At 30.6% G+C, this 17,459-nt stretch overlaps 2 protein-coding genes across 2 annotated transcripts; one reads left to right on the plus strand and one right to left on the minus strand.

Annotated features, from left to right (window-relative positions):
• The first annotated feature begins 7,376 nt into the window (after window positions 1-7,376).
• On the plus strand, window positions 7,377-9,137 carry LOC112759068 (uncharacterized). Its single transcript, XM_025807898.3, has 2 exons — window positions 7,377-7,743; window positions 8,761-9,137. The coding sequence occupies exons 1-2, from the start codon at window positions 7,566-7,568 to the stop codon at window positions 9,027-9,029; spliced, it is 447 nt and encodes a 148-aa protein (XP_025663683.1). The 5' UTR covers window positions 7,377-7,565; the 3' UTR covers window positions 9,030-9,137.
• Window positions 9,138-10,630: 1,493 nt separating this feature from the next.
• LOC112759067 (zinc finger CCCH domain-containing protein 11) lies at window positions 10,631-15,782 on the minus strand. Its single transcript, XM_025807897.3, has 8 exons — window positions 15,247-15,782; window positions 15,053-15,137; window positions 14,801-14,941; window positions 14,609-14,700; window positions 14,253-14,441; window positions 14,040-14,170; window positions 13,791-13,893; window positions 10,631-11,024 (listed from the first exon to the last, which is right to left on the minus strand). Exons 1-8 carry the CDS (start codon window positions 15,415-15,417, stop codon window positions 10,857-10,859), a joined length of 1,080 nt encoding a protein of 359 aa, XP_025663682.1. The 5' UTR covers window positions 15,418-15,782; the 3' UTR covers window positions 10,631-10,856.
• Window positions 15,783-17,459: the final 1,677 nt, after the last annotated feature.

Here is a 17,459-nt window from a genome sequence, read left to right on the forward strand (position 1 = left end):
AAAGACATCTTTTATCTCTTTTTTTTTTTATTGATGAATGTACTATATTAATATCCAAATCATGTAATATTTTAAGATAAAATCTTTAATGATTTGATATAAAATATAATCATATATAACGATATAAAAAAACACTAGTATCAAAATATAAAAAAATAAAAAATCTAAAATGATTCACTAATATATATATATATATATATATATATATATATATATATATATATATATATATATATATATATATATATATATATATATATATATCCCTTATGTTTAGGAGCGGGATCCGCCCAAGAACAACATATCTAATCTAATACTATTCTTCTAATAGAGAATTTTCAAGTTAGTGAAATTTCAGCGTGTCAAGCTTCTCAGATGGAGTGTTACTGTTTATGACATGTATATCCATATACCATCATCATACTACTTACAAGTTACAACACGGTCTCTTCCAATGATATTATGCTATATGTGATGTTCTTTCTAATTTCTATCATGCAGGCATTCATACACACACCATGCTAAATTCAAATTTTAAATTTATTCTCTTTTCACTCCTTCAGTTCTTCATTTCATCTAATCATCTTCTTTGTTTTTAACCTATTTTCTAATTTTTTCACCTTATATCAATTTCATTAATCTTTCTTTTTATTCAAATTTTAATGATATATTCCCCTTTACTCATTAAACTAGAAGTAAAACACACACAGAGAGGTTTACTTATTTTTCAAATTTTAAATTCTTAGATAAATACATCATATGCATTACCTTACCCCCTTTAATTTATAACCCGTGGAGATGGGTCTCTTCCACCCACTATCCAGGCTTCAGATGAGGACAAAAATAGTGTTGCGGTGTCGTTATGTGAGACTGCCGAGATGATCAATAGTGATGATTATGAGATTCGGCAGCAAACCGACGGTGATGGCAGTTGGCAGTTCCTAGAAGAGGCTTGGCGGTGGTGGTTGCAATGTTCGTGGTGGAATGTGGTGGTGGTAGGCACAGAGGAGGAAGAAGAGAGTAGATCCGAGAAAGAACTGAGCGGCAGGCATAGAGCACATGCAGCGAGACTTGGCTTCATCTATGGTTTTTTTTTTCTCATTGTCTTTTTATACGAATAAGATTCATCAAGGAGGATGAAATTTCAAAATTTAAATTTTGATCTGGAATCTAAAATTGAATATAAATTAATTTTCTAATTCTGTCTGCTCCTCACTCTAGCAGTCTAGCATCTGGATCTAGGATGGAACAAGAAGATGGTCAAGCATGCAGAAGGGAAAAGGAGAATCTTGAAGCATATGGCTACAAGGCTAGAACTGCAGATCATAATAAAACCGTTGTTCGATCTGTAAGCGGCGATAAGAACGCGGCATCAACGTGGTGCCGCACCTAGGAATCAAGAACGTGGTGCCGATTTGGTCATCACATGGAGTCCACTAAACATTGCTATGGTGGTGAACGAGGCTATGGCAGTGGTGGTGGCAGTGGAGTTCGTGGTGGTGGATATGGTGATGGATATGCAGTAGAGTTCAAGAACATAGCAGTGAGATCTCACATTCTTCTTCATGCTTTATTTCATCCCTTTCCGATTATTCAACCGTGGATTTCGTGATCTTCAGCAGCTTTACGTGATCTTATTTGTGAAGCACACTCCGCTACCTTCGCAACGCAGAACCGTTCCTCTCCCCTCAAGGATATTATGCTATACAGTATTTAGGTATTTTTTACCCAATTGCTACTTTTTTGTATTCTTTTCAAATAATAATAATCTCATAATTATTTTACCTTTTTTTTTTTGCAATTTACCAAATCATTTGTAAATGTGATTTCCATATCCTTAATTATCCTTTGTGATCCGAATTTTGAATGTATATGAATACATTAATATTGTTTTTGTGATTTAATTTTTTGCTCATCACTAATATTATCTATATATTGCTATTTCTCCAATCATATTAATATGTGCTATTTTTTCCTCACTCTTGCTCTTTCGCAATTCCCATTTTTTCATTTTCCAATTCATTCATTTCCATCTCATAAAGTTTTTTCTTTCTTTTGATTTCACACAAAAATACAGAACCAAACCTTGAGTTTCAATTTTAATTCCGCATAAGGCTCAACCACAGAAGAAACAAATTGGTACGTATATACTAACTCCTCTTCTTTGAATTTTTCTTTTAAGTTGGTGATATTTAATGGAATATACTTCGAGCTTTATTTATTGTTTTTATTCTTTACTAGAGAGTTTTGATTCCCTCAGCTTTCTCTTTGAAATTTTCACACCCGAAAGGTATATGTTATAATAGGTGTGGATTTGGTTCAGTATAATTCGGTCTCAATGCAAAAATCCTCGAACAACAATTCTCTATTTTTTTGCTTCCTTTGATTATTCAACTCTTTGATCCACTCTTCCCAAATAATGTTCAAATTGTATTCTTTCACGTGTTTATTGTTAAAACAAGGTGAAATTTTATTTCGATTTTGTTTAGAATAATCAAGAATGCAGGATCGAAGGACTAGAACACGATACCATTGCTCTTGGTTCTGGATTCTTAATGCACCAATTAAATCCAATGAAAAGCTCTTCCTATTTTCGATTCCATGTAATCAAGCTCTTCGAATTAAATTTTTTTGTTATCTATTTATTTTCTATTATTGTTTTTCTTCTGTTCTCTGATATTTCAAATTTTCAATGCTGTTAACTATTCTGATAGACTAATGTTTTCTTGAAATCCGATTAGGTTGGAAAAATTGGTGGTGCTAGGTGGAAGTCTATGTCCAATGCTGTGAAAAAAGCAAACTTGTTCTCTAATTCTCTTTTATTATTCTTTTCTCTTCGATTAACAATTATTTCCGCTACGATTTAGTCTATAATTCATTATATTATCATATTTCAGGAAAAAAACTCCATAAGCTAAGGCAAATGCTAAGAACAGACTAGCATATGAGGAGGATATCGGAGCCTACAACAAAAAATTCATAATTGCTTTAACTCAATGTTTTGATTCTCTCTTATATTATGATTCATACTAATCCTATGGTTGAACTCTTTTAATGTTTTAGAATGTGGGTGGAGATTTTAATAAGTCAAAATCTGTTGTGGTGAAGGAAGAGACCTTGGAGTGGGAGGAAATAATTTCATTCATTATCAATTCTCATATAGTTTTGGGAGTTGATTGACAATATAATTTAATCATCTTAATTTTTTGCTTACTTTTATGTATGAAGATCATGAGATTTGAGGTTCAGTAAGATTCTGTAATTGTATGTTTGATTCATCGAAAGGAATATAATTTAGATGCTATAATATAATTTTCTTATTATTATGTTTCTGGGCAAAAAACTATATTCATTATTTTTATTTATTTTTAGTTGAAGGGAGTACTTTACCTTTGTAGATGATAGAAAATAAGTTTGTAAAATTCTATATTTATTTAAGTTAGCTATTATTTTGTGTTTGAAAGTATTATATTATACTGAGAAAAATATTATGTTGAGACACTATTTATGTTTGAATAAATTCTTTAATAATTTTCTTCATTTAAAAGTTTAGAATTTTCTATTATATTATTTTTTATTTTTTCTCAATTTTATTTATTTACCATAATTTTATTGGAGTATTAGTTTTTCTAAATTTAATTTGTTTTCCTTACCAAAATTTAAAAACTAGAAGAATGATTCTAAAGGAAATTGAATGATTAACCTTGAAAGAGATTTTATTAGTTTATAGCTTTGTCTAATAAGGTTTATAATTTTTTAGAGGGACAAGGTTTAATTGTTTTATTTTTTTTTTTTGGTGACTAAATAGAAAAGAAAGAAAAAAAAGAGACAAAACCAAATTAATTGGCTAGGGTCATATCTAAATCTATGTTTAATTGTTTTATTTAGGAGTACTAAATTTCTACTACTGAAAAAAAATTTTGGCGATCTACCAATGTCTCATTATTATTTTATTTTTGGGACATGTGATTAATTGTGTAAATTTATATTTTATTATTAACAAGAAAATAATAAGTTAATTAGGATTGGAGATTAAGAGAATTGAATTTTAAAATTCAGAAGAATAATTTTAGGATTGATGTAAAAGAAGCTGAAAAAATATTTTAATAACTTTTTAACATAATAAAAATGTATTAAAAATGTAATAATAGATATGATAAAACTGTATATATGTAATTAATGGTTTTCAACTCTCTACCCAGAATAAATTATTATAATGGAATGTTAAACATTGGATGAGATAAGTTGTTTATTTTGTGATAAAAAAATTTTTGTTTTTATTTTTTTTACAATTTTTTTTATATTGTAGTAATTAATAACTATGAACATAACTTACATTATGTGTTTCATAATTGCATATATTTATTTATATGAAAATATTATTTTTTCTATTACCGTATTAAATATGATATATCATCTCCTTAATAAATTATTGTTGGTCTGACAACATTATTTGTTGTTACATGGTTACATTTGTTCTGTACAGAGTCAAATCCAAAAAAAAGACTTAAAATTTTAATTTAAAACAACATATAATTATTATGCGATGGAATATAATTTTTTGTTGAAAGATAAATTATTTATATAATTATATTCATTTAATTAGTTTTTAAATAGCTACAAGCATCAGGTTCTTATTTCTTTTACGGTTTTACCCTTTCTTAGCGTTTTGTTCATTCACCTGCTATAGTTTATTTTAGTTCATTCACATATACATTGTGCAACACGCTTTACATTACTATTATTGCTTTCTTTTACTCCTTCTTTTTGTTATCATTTTGTTATTATTATCATCATTATATTATTCATGATTTTTGTTTGGTTTGTTATCACATTACTTTATTTTTATTTGATTTGTTATTATATTCACTATTATTATTCACATTACAATTTGTTTCATTAACGTTATATATTATAAAATTTGATATAATTTATAAATTATATAGTATGACTCCAAAATTAAATTCAAAAAAAAATTTTAGTTAAGTGAATATTAAAAACAAGAATACAATAAATGAAAGAGAAATAAAAATTGTAAAAGCAAAATGGAATGATTAGAATATTAAAATATTTTAACTATCTGTGTAAAAGAAATACAAGATGGTAATAAGTCTAATAAACATTTCAGTAAAATTGGTTGAAAAAATCTAAGAAAAAAAGATTAAAAAGAGAATAGGACTCCTATATATATAGAGACAACTAAAAAATAGATGGAATACTCTTAAATCTTATTTTTAATTATGGACTAAATTAGTTGGACAAGAGACTGATCTTGATTGCGATCATGAAAAAAAATAGTGTTAGCTTCTGAATTTTAGTGGAATGATAAAATTAAGATATATTAATTTTGCATTATAAAATAATACATAAATTAATTTTATTTATAAAATTTATTAGATATTTTTTATATTTATTCTTTTGAATATTTTAAATAGATTAATACAGAATTTGCTAAGTTTAAGAATGAAGGTCTTAAATATTTTGAAACTTTTATTTAATAATGACATTATAGATAGTATTTTTTGTTTTCTTATCTTATTTTTCATGTTAATTTAAATTATATGGGATGAGTGATTATGAAACAGATAATAATACTTAATATGAAGAATATGAAAAAGATTACGAGTCAATTGCTATATTAATTATTTATTGAGTTGTCAATTATTACTTGCGATATATCCTCAAACAAGAGAAAAGGGCTTTAAAACTATCAAAATATCAATGACTATTAGAATTGAAGGAAGAGAATGAAATGCGATTTTTTGAACAATTTAAAATGAGAAAATCAGTTTTTAACCGTTTTATGCAATAACTTAGTTCTCAATTATGGTTTGAAATCCACACGAGGTATTAGTGGAAAAGAAATGGTAGCAACATTCTTATACATGCTTGGGCAAGAAACTTTTTATAGAATGTTGGAGGTGCGATTTCAGCATTCAGATGAAACTATATTTCGTCAATTCATCATGTCCTATCATATATGAAGAAATTGTCAAAAAACATAATTAGACCTATTGATCTTAATTTTGGAGACACTTAAATATATTATAAATAATGATAAATATTGATCGTATTTCAAAGATTGTATTGGAGCTATAGATGCTATATGCTCATGTTCATTAAGATGAGTAAGTGTAATTTATTGGTAGAAAAAGAAATACTACAACAAATGTAATGGTTGTATGTAATTTCAATACATGTTTTACATTTATATGAGTTGGTTGGGAAGACTCTGCACATGATACAAGAATTTTTATGGATGCTCTTCGAACAAAAAAATTAAATTTTTCACATCCACCAGAAGGTTAGTTATATCATTTAAGTTTATTTTGAGGTTAAATTCATTTTCATGCTAATATGTGACTTAATTTTTATATATTTTTTAATGTATTTCAGGTAATATTATTTAGTTGATGCTGGTTATCCAACTTTTAAAGAATTCTTAGGACCTCATCGTCATACAAGGTATCGTATTTCACAATTTAAACTAGCACCAAACTTTAGATCAAATATTATAAAGTTCAACTATTGTCATTCAAGTTTAAGAACACTAATTGAAAGGACTTTTGGAGTATATAAAACAAGATGGAAGATACTATAAAACATGTCATTAAAAGCCAAATTTAAAACCCATCGTGATATCATTATTGTATGTTTCACCCTTCGTAATTTTATAAAAATGATGAATTTTAATGACATATGCATTTTATAAAAGTTTGAAGATATTGTTTTGTTACAAGTCAATCAAAATAATAGCACTACTGTAAAAAATAGATTAATAAATTCTAAAATTAATGAATGGGAAGAACCAATACAAGAAGATGTTCAAATAATAAAAGAAATAAAAGACAATATAAGCAATATAAGAGAGTAATTATCAGATCAAATAAATTAGTATAATTAATTATTTTTTTTATTATTATTAATAAACTCTTTTATGATTAAATGTGCTTTTAAATAATATTATTATTATAAAAATATTTTTATATTTTTGTATCTAAATAATATTATCTTTTAAATAAATATTTTTAAATAAAATATTTAAATATAAAATTATTTTTATTTTTGTAAAAAAAAAATTTTAAAAATATTATTAAATTTTTTTTTTGAAAATGGTGCTCAAACAAGGCTTTTAATTTTTATATAATATAAGATCTTTAAGATTTTGATTTTTAAATTTGTTAACATTTGATGTTTTTAATTCTATTGAGTTCTCTTAATAAATTTTATTGAAATTTTAATTTTAATTTAATTTAAAAGAAAATAAAAAAGTGCATTTAATTCACATATAAAAAATATAATTTTATAGTAAAAACTATTTTAGTAGTATGTCATGCGTCTTAATTTTATAAGAGCATCAAAAAATTCAAAATAATATGAGAATGTTCACTACATACAGCGTTGATGCATATAACAATTAACAAGAGTAAAGAGACACGTGTGAAGTGTTGTTGTTTCAGTTGGAAGCAAAAGGGATAAGGAAGACACGATGACCCTCTCAGTTCCAACCACTTCGTTTCGCAACTGCACTCTTGACTTTACTAACTCGAATCTTCCATAGCATCATGCCATTGCAAATTTACATCCATTCACACCTTCCATTCCCATTACCAAATTTTATATCTCATCGCTTCTCTTTGCTATATCAAACCTCCTCCTCCTCCTCTTCTTCTTCCCCTCTCAAACTTGTCTCTTCCAAAAGGGACTCCCAACGAAACCCTGCTGATAACAATAACAATAATGGTATATTACTTCTCTATTCTAGTTGCCATTGTTGTTCGTTTTGCATGTTCTTTTTCACTTGTGAGTCTCTCTAATGTTGAATTTTTAGATTTATTTGCAATTTGATTGTTTCACTTATTGATTCCTTTTATCTGAAAATTCTGAATGCACGATTCAAATTTCATAGTGTGTTGTGAAATGTTAGAGATATTAATGGTACTCGCTGATATCATCATATATTCATATTGTGTAGGCGCATGATCAAAATTTAATTGCTGCCAGAGACCTTATGCCACATTCACATCTTTATTTTGTTAAATTAAGTAATATATGTTTCAGTTTTAGTTTGAAAATAGATAATGTATATCGACGCAATTACGCAAACAATATGTATATGTTAGTTCCTCTAGAAGATAAAGAATATGGAGTGAAACTTAACAAAATTATTTTTAAGACACCTAAATGTATTTCCCTCTCTATTTCTCATTGTAATTTGGTTCCTCCCAAAGTCTAGTATGTATGGATCTAAAATTTCGATTCCTAAAATACTCCCTCTATTTTCAAACAGCTATGTTGTGTACATTGGCTGTAATCTACCAATTTATCCATGGATATTTGAAAAGATAAATGTTTAGGGAGTTAATACTGTTTATGAACATTAACCAATATTCTGGGCCAACATTATATTTTTATACTATTAGGATTAATGATTTAGGATTTAGAATTTAAAATTTAGGATGTAAAATTTAGAGTTTGGAGTTTAGCCAATACCGTATTTACATCTAAAATACGTTTGTTGGCCATGTAGCATTGCTCATTTAAAAATGGAAGAAGTACATTACTATGGTTGTTATCAATGCAAGCATTTAGTTAGTTAGTTAGTTATGACAAGCTACCGAGTTAGAGTGTAGCTTAGCTTGTATATATATATAGCTTTTAACCTGTCACTAAGGGAAGTTAGTGGAGGATATATTTCCTTCCTTTGTTGAATATGTTGAAATCTGATAACGAGTTTTGTTTATGTATTATTTGTGGCAGGTGATAAATCTTCAAGAGACTGGGACAAGGCATGGTCAAATTTCAAGAAGCAAGGGAAAAAATCACTCTTCTCTGGATTCTCACCAGATAAGTATGTGAGTTGGAACCCTAGGCGCTCAGAATTCCCAATTTCTGAGGAGGTTGATCCCATCAAGAGAACTGAGAGATCAAACCTCAAGTTCTGGAACAGTCCCACTTTCACTCTTGGGGGTGCAGTTATAATTGTCTTGTTTCTTTTGTTGTATACCATTCTTGCACCAATCAAGTGAAGTGATTACCTTTTAAAGTAGTAGAGATATAACAATAAACTATTATTGTTTCCTCAGAAATTGTAAATTTTGTTTAACAAAAGTAATCAATGTCGCTTCCTGTGAAAATGGAGAATTTTTCTTTTTGTCTTTTTCCCTCTTCATATTTAAGGTGAAAGTGATCTATAATTATCTGAGGTTTGGTATCATAAAACTTAGCGACTCAGTGTTAATGTAGAACAGCCAGCACTAGGATTGAAAATCAAAACCCAACACTCCAAATTCTCCACCAGGAGCTGAAACTGATCCTAGCGTGAAAAACCTCCTATTGTAGGTGGACACTATTAGGTCCCTTTCATTGGAGACTAAAGAAGGACAAAAGAAAAAATCTAGGGGGTTAGCAACTTTATTAAATTTTGGTCAGCATGTAACCAGCAAAAGAGGAGTGAGTAATTTTACACCATTAAAAACATCATTGATAGCTACAAATTACAAAAATTGCTGGTCCCCAGCACTCTTTAGGACAAAATCCATGTAGCCATTGGTTAAGAATTCTTATGATCTTTAGGCTTGTCTGGTCTTTAAAGCAAGGATTCATTCCATGATGACTCATCAGTCACTGTTCCATGCCCTTCCCCAAGTCACAATATAAATAGTAATGTTTGTTTCTTAGATAGTCACATGCAATACGCCAATACCCTACTGGCCTTGAATGTAAAAAATTAAAGAAGAAAAATAAAAATCCAACGGATAAAAAAAGTATATGATAAGTTACTCTTCGTAAATAAGCATCACTGAAAATTCTGCTCTAGTGACTCGTATCAAAGTATCAAACAATGCTTGGAAACAAAGAAATATTGAATCTCCACTCTCTTACGAGATTTAGGCTTTAAACCAAAGAGAGGCAGGTCAAAGCTAAAATCAATATTCATCATCCTACTCGTCAGAATGGTAGAAGGAGAAGAGAGCACCGGTCAGCAAGGAAAAAGTGTTATATGATCTACATCCTTCCTTCACTGGCACTTATGCATAAGATATCAACTGCATACTAGTTCCATACTATAGTAACGTTTAGTTATTCATTTCTGTCTCTAGTAACCGTATCTAGCATATCACTTGGCTTATTAGTCCCACCTTGTATTTTATGGACACCCGGTAATCTCTTCTAAAAATCTCAATTTTATAATTTCAATTAGAGATATATGATGGTTTCCTTTCATTCCTTGTTCTTTCATCACCATGGATTTCAATAGATAGACAAAATGTTTGGGAGCTTCAACTGGAACGGCAACCTGCAAGTTAGAACACGAGCAAAGAACATGCAATCATCCAAGCCATCAGACGATTAATGAGATCCACGGCAGGTTTCTTTCTTCTTATATCTTGTAATTTAACGAATTAACCAACATTTAAGTTAATCATGTTATTGTATAGAAAGCGAAGCACGTTGGAATTGAACATCCCACACGCAAACCACAGATGCCAGAGTGTATGTTTCAGTTGCATGCGTAAAATAAAATTGGAAGGTCCCCAACAAAGAGCAACTCTCAAGAACAAAACTAGGCAAGAGCTGCCAAATACCTTGTGTTCAAACCAGATAATAGTTAATAGGACCAATGAGAGATCTAAACTACATGGAGCTCAATTATATGGCAATGGAAATTATTCATACCAAAAGTAAAGTAGAGAACAACAATTTCATTATCATCAAAGGCCTCATTCAAAAGACTTCCTCAAAGGGCGACAGAAGGTAATGGCTACAGGTAAATGCTCTATCAGGCACCAGAGGCATGAAAATATCACATTCAAGGTGTTATGACCATATGCTAAGAATTATACTTCAGCTCCTTACTCCTTTATTTGGATTGATGTCCTTGATAAGCTTGCTTCCAATTCATTCAACTCATCCATGTCCAGTTCATCATCGTCGTCGTCATCCACATCAACATCAGTATCCTCAGCATCAACACTAACTGTGGACGTGCTGGGACCGTCTTGAGCAGCATTCCCATTGACCTAAAGTTGATCCCAACAATTGAAAAAATGAATTACACAGTAATCAAGTTAAGATGTTACACAAACACAACAATACTTAAGCATATTGTTTAACCATGCATTCAATAAAGTAAGAGAGCGCAAGTGTGATCATCTTTGAAGGGTTAAAATGCCATTTCTTTCTTTTGAGGGGCCTTTTTGTCGAAAATTGAATTTTTTTTTAGGGCCAAAATTAGTCACTCGTGTACCAACTAGAAAGCAGCACAATGGTCTAACTTGACAATTTAGGTAAGGTAGCTGTAACCAGTCGTTGTCAGGGAGTTTGAGGGTTTAGGGAAGGTGCAAGGCGCACCCTACAGTGAAAACTCCAGTGAAAACTCGATCATAACCAAATTTCTATTGGACCCAGAAAATACAGATTGAAATATAAAACTTGTAAAAGCAATTTTTTTAATCAAGTTGTAATGATAGAAAACACACACACACACATGTATCAGATGTATAATGTATTAGGTGAGAATGATTGTTATATGCGAAATGAGAAAAATAACCTTGGCCAAAAAGTTAAATAGCATGGCTGAGATTAAATCTTCTTACTGAAATTCTTACTGAAAGAAGATGCCAGATGAGTGGAAAAAATGCCACATTGATACCTATCTACAAGAATAAGAAGGATATACAGAGTTGCAAAAACGATAGAAGGATCAAACTCATAAGTCATACCATGAAGTTATGAGAGAGGATGATAGAACAGAAACTGAGACAAGAGACACAAGTAATAGAAAATCAATTTGGTTTTATTTCAGAAAGATTGACCATTGAAGCTACATACCTGTTAAGAAAGATGATGGAGATGTATCATAGTAATAAAAGAGATCTGCATACGGTGTTTATTGATTTGGAAAATGCGTATGATAGGGTGTCAAAGGTCTTATAGAATGTTTTGAAAAGGAAGAGAGTAAGGATCTCATATATTCGTATAATCAAAGACATGTAAGATGTGGCTACAACTAGTGTGAAGACTCAAGGTGGTATGATAGAAAAATTCCTTATTGGTATAAGATTACATTAGAAATCATTCTTAAGCCCAAACCTTTTCACATTAGTATTGGAAGGTACTTACAGAGTATATCCAAGAGCCTGTGTCATTGTGCATACTTTTTGCCGATGATATCATCCTTATGGGAGAGTCAAAAAGATTTATGGAGAGAAGCTCTAGAAGTGTATGGTCTGTGCATAAACCGTAGCAAGACGAAATATATAGAAGGAAAAACCCTAATACAGAAGTGAAGGTTGGAGAAAACAACATACAAAAAGTTAAAAATTTTAAGTAGGTTTAATTACTCGGTTGGTCTCTATAGTTTCGCAAAATTTTCAATCAGGTCCCTATACTTTTTTTCCTTTTAATTGGGTCTCTGCACCAATTTTTTTTCAATTAGGTCCCTCTTAGCAGTAATCGACTTAATTTTATAGAGAACCAACTAAAAAAAAATCGGTGCAAGAACCCAAATAAAAGAAAAAAAATTGTAGGGACCCAATTAAAAAATTGGTGCAAGGACTCGAGAGAAAAAAAAAGTACAGGGACCTAATTAAAAATTTTGCAAAACTATAGAGACCAACAGAGTAATTAAACTTTTTAGGTATCTTGGATGCATCATACAGGATAATGGAGGATTGAACAGGATATAAATCATAAGATCCAAGCAAGTTGGTCAAAATGACGGAGTGCGGCTAGTTTCATATGTAACAAAAAAGTGCCTTTAAAACTTAAAGGTAAATTATATCGCACTGCTATCAAACCGGCTATGCTTTATAGTACAGAGTTTTGGGTGGCCAAAGAGGAGCACAAACATAAGTTAAGTGTAACAGAGATGAAGATGTTAAGATAAATGAATGATCATACGCAATTGGATAGAATAAGAAACGAAAATATAAGAGAGAGTTGGAATAGCACCTATTGTGAAAAAGATAGTAAAATCGCGTCTCAAGCAGTTTGAACATGTGAGAAAAAGACCAATAAAACACCCAGTCAGGAGGGTGGATGAAATGGAAGATGGATAAGGAGTGAAAGGCAGAGGAAAACCTAGAAAAATCATTCATGAGGTGGTCAAACGAGATCTACATGTAAACGGTCTCTATGTAGACATAATAGAGCTCAATAGTGTTGTTTCATCCATGTAGCCGACCCATCTAGTGGGACAAGACTTTGTCGTTGTCGTTGTTGAAAGTTCACCCTCTCTCCCTCACCCACCTCCCCAACTCATGCAATCCAAGCTCAATAGTCCCACCACCAACCGAATAGCACTTTAGTAGTCCACTTTTCCCTCAATATCCACCACACCTTCCAAATCATTTTAAAATGTTTGAACCGTACATAAAAGCCTTACAACGGCGTAAATTCCTTTGGGTAGTGAACACAAATTGGTGAAAGTAGAACCATACACAACCAAAAATATATTTCAAAGTTGGTATAATTCCCACCATATAGACCTCCTTAATGTCAGTTATATCCTTACTTCAAAATATTAGCCAAAACTTTGGAAGAGAACGACTACTACAAGACTTTGATGACTGCACATTTGGGACCTCTATAGAATACGAAAAAGTATGCTGGCTTGAGAATCAAAGAGGTTAGCTGTCAAACATAATATTTTTCACACTAACAGAATGAATGCCCAACATAATATGCCCAGTCTTGCATTCACCCGGATGCATCTCAAATTTCATATACACACATCGGATAAGACGACCAAATTGTGGAGAGGAGTATATGAACAAAAACTGTACCTTCTGTTCAGAGTCATCGGATTCGGGTTCCCTTTGATACTTCTCATATGCTTCAGCATCATCCACAAACACGCTAGCATCTGCCAAAAATAGCTCACGACCACTGCGAAAGGAAAGGAAACAATATAAGATGATAGTGCAAAACAACCAAGCATAAAGATCATCAACCATTGTAATCAATAGTAAATATGTTGAGCATGCAGCACCTATTCACTGTTTTATTGATTAAGAAAAAAAAGAGGAATGTACCTCATACGGTCATTCTTGGCCCTCTCAGCTTGCTGTAAAGCCAAATTGGCATCTCTTTCTTCTATTTTCTTCTTCTTCCATTGCATGAATAATTCAGGAGTCATAGGAGTTGTAGTTGCCACTTTAGCACGCTAAACCATGATAAAACCTTATGTTAGATAACCTAATGCAAACAATTAAGTGACATAGCTCATTGTAGAAAAATATTTTCACCTGATTTTCTATCTCCTCTTCAATTGTTAGTTTTTCTCTTTCTTCCTCTAACAAAGCCTTCATTTGAGATTTTAAAACATATCCGGGGGGAAGGGCATGTCTATAGTGGCAATTCTTACCACCATTGGGACAGACCCAAAACCAACCATATTGCTTCTTCTCCACTGCATCCAAAAAGTATTTACATACCTAAACAGAGAACACAAATAGCATTAATGGCCACATTGACCTTCATGATCCAAATGACCAGTACAAGTAGGACATAAGCACTATCATCAATATGCTAAAAGACACCCCTCCATGAACCCAAATCACACGGATAATTCCAAGTTTCCAACGAATGAAATGAAACTTACAATATCAGTTGGTTTGTTCTGATTGTATTCAGTTTTCTTCGACTCCACTACCTTCTCCAAAGTCTCTTGATCCCAATCCTCCATCGTGTCTTCTGAGGAAATGAGAACCAACAAGAAGTTAATAAGAATTGAAAAGCCATCAAACCAAGACAATAAGCAAATGAATATCAACATTGAACTTTGGTAGAGTACCCTGATCACGCTTATCACTATAGATGTCAATCTTTTCCCCTTTCCTCTGAACATTCAAGTCATGCGAGAACTTGCACTTGAAGCCCTTAGCACATTGTCCAACCTTGAAAAACTCACACAATATGGACTTAGGATCAACACCTGCTCTTATAAAAAAATTCAAATATTAGCTTCATCCAATACTGAATAAACCCAGAAAGTAAATATCAACAATAATAATGAAATTATTATTCAAAATAAAGAGAAAATTACCAACAGGGACTTTGGGTTGGGTAACAGCTATCTTGAACAATTCATTCAGCTCCTTGTCCTTGGCCTTCTCTTCCTCCTTCTTTTTCTGTAATCATCAAACAAATACCCGTTGCAATTAACACATAACAAAAACTTTTAAATAAAAATGTGAAGAAAAAAATAAATTGGAGCTGAAAAAACAGGAAATTGAGTACCTTGGCAGCGGTTTTGGAAGGATCGGGTTTGGGTTGTACGGATTGCTTGAGGTTCTGAACATATTTCTGAACATTTTTGCTCTTGTTCTTGTTCTTGAGACCGAAGGTTTTGTCCTCTACGATCTTCTGCTTCTTCGCTAAATCAGCTTTAGATTGCTGCTTAGGCGGCATCTCTGATCGGCATCAAATAAATGAAAATAAACTATTTCCTTTAAGTTTTGAATTTGAGGGTGGGGGGTTGTGATATTAGGGTTCTGTTTGGTGAGAAGTGAGAAATTTCGCATACGACGAGGGAAGAGGAGGAGGTGGGTGCGTTTCCGGGGAGAGGATTGAGGTCGGGTTAGGGTTTGGACCGGAACAAGGTCCAGAAGTTTTCATACCGATGGAATTACGGATATACCCTTCCTTCCTTCCTCGTACTTTGTAAGCTGTTGACGTGTCGAATTATGGTGGAGCTTTGTTAATGGGCCTGGCTTTTCGATTCTCTGTGACTGTGCTACTTTAGGGTAAAAAAAATTCTTTCCTTTTTTTTTTTTGTTTTGATTTGATTTTTCCGATAAAACATGATAAAACTTTAGAATCCTATCGGACGGTTGGTACTTAACAGTAGTGCGTCAAATCTAAGTCTTCAATTAACTCGAGTTTGATTAGTTAATGGTGTCAAATTTAATGTTAGTTTGTTTGAAAACTATATGAATAGGAGAAAAAAATTATTTCTTTTTTATTTTTATTTGAGATTTAATGGGCAAATTATTTAAATAAAATGTTTGGAAAATAATATTATCAAAATACAACTTTTAAATATTATAGACGGAATAATGAAAAAATTGCAACACCCCGATAGCCAATTTCTTTACAAATAGCAACAATGAAAAAATCACGACATTCCAGTTTCTTCATAAATGGCACATGGCAGAAATCGCAATACCTTATAGCAATTTACATGTGTCTATGTAATTACCAATTAACACTACCATATATTAACATACATCACTATAATAATTAATAATTAGTTCATATGTTTTATATTCAATTATATCTTTTTTTTTTGTTTTGACTTGTATCATTTCAATTCAATCTATATCTTGTATTGGATCATTATGTTATTTATTTTGGAAAGTTACCTGAAATGTTGATTTGGGTCTGAACGTGTAGGTATTGAGGTGCTGTTGTTCGAGTTCCTCGTGAGGAGATGACGAGTAATACCTTGTAAGAGACTTTGATGCTTAAGTTAGCAAAGACTCTAGGCAGATTTTTAGTAGATTAGATCGTGAATGTACTTGAGAGGTGTTAGTTTACTTATAGTAGAACTGATAACTACCATCTTTGTTAGAGTAGTTTCATCTTTTCTGATAAATAACCGTTATTTTTTATCTTGAGAGTTTGTTAGAATCTATCATTTTAGTAAAGATAAAGATTATAGGCGAGATTTGAGGAGGCAATATCTTACTTTTGGGCCTGTAGAATTGGGCTCTTTTGTCCGTGTCCAATATATTTAAAGAGGTCGGACGTATCCGGGAGGCCACCCTTTTTGGTGGGTCTTTTTATCTTATTGAGTCTGACTTTATTTATTAGGTCAATATCAACATTATCCTATATTTTTTTTGGTGACTTAACATTATCCTATATATTATATAGAATATATTATTATCGTTATCCTATAATATCATCACTATTATATAATAATAAATTTATATTATTTATTTTATCTCATTTTTTTTATACATTATTCATGTTCCAATTCAATATTTTTTTGTTTCATTCTTCTTCTTTGATAATCATTTTATTCTATATTATAAAAAGTATTTCAAATATTGTAGTCATTTTAATTATTAATTTCAATTATAATATATATAATTAAAATTATTAAAACATCTAAAACATTAAAGTATTCAAAATATTTTTTATATAATAATGAGTATATATATAATACTCATTATCATAAAATATACCAATATATATACAAATTACTTCATATGATTTTAAATTTAATTTCTTTTCAATGCATAATTTATTTTAATTCAAATTTTTTTATAATATACTAATATATATACAATATTTTTATAATATACCAATATACCAATATATATATATACAAATATTTTAATTCATATAATATACCAATCTGCCAAAATATATATACAAATTTTGTTTATATATATATATATATATATATATATATATATATATATAGTGTTAATTGGTAACTATAC

The sequence above is a fragment of the Arachis hypogaea genome, chromosome 16 (genome assembly GCF_003086295.3).
Source record: "Arachis hypogaea cultivar Tifrunner chromosome 16, arahy.Tifrunner.gnm2.J5K5, whole genome shotgun sequence".
In the NCBI taxonomy this organism is placed as follows: Eukaryota; Viridiplantae; Streptophyta; class Magnoliopsida; order Fabales; family Fabaceae; genus Arachis; species Arachis hypogaea.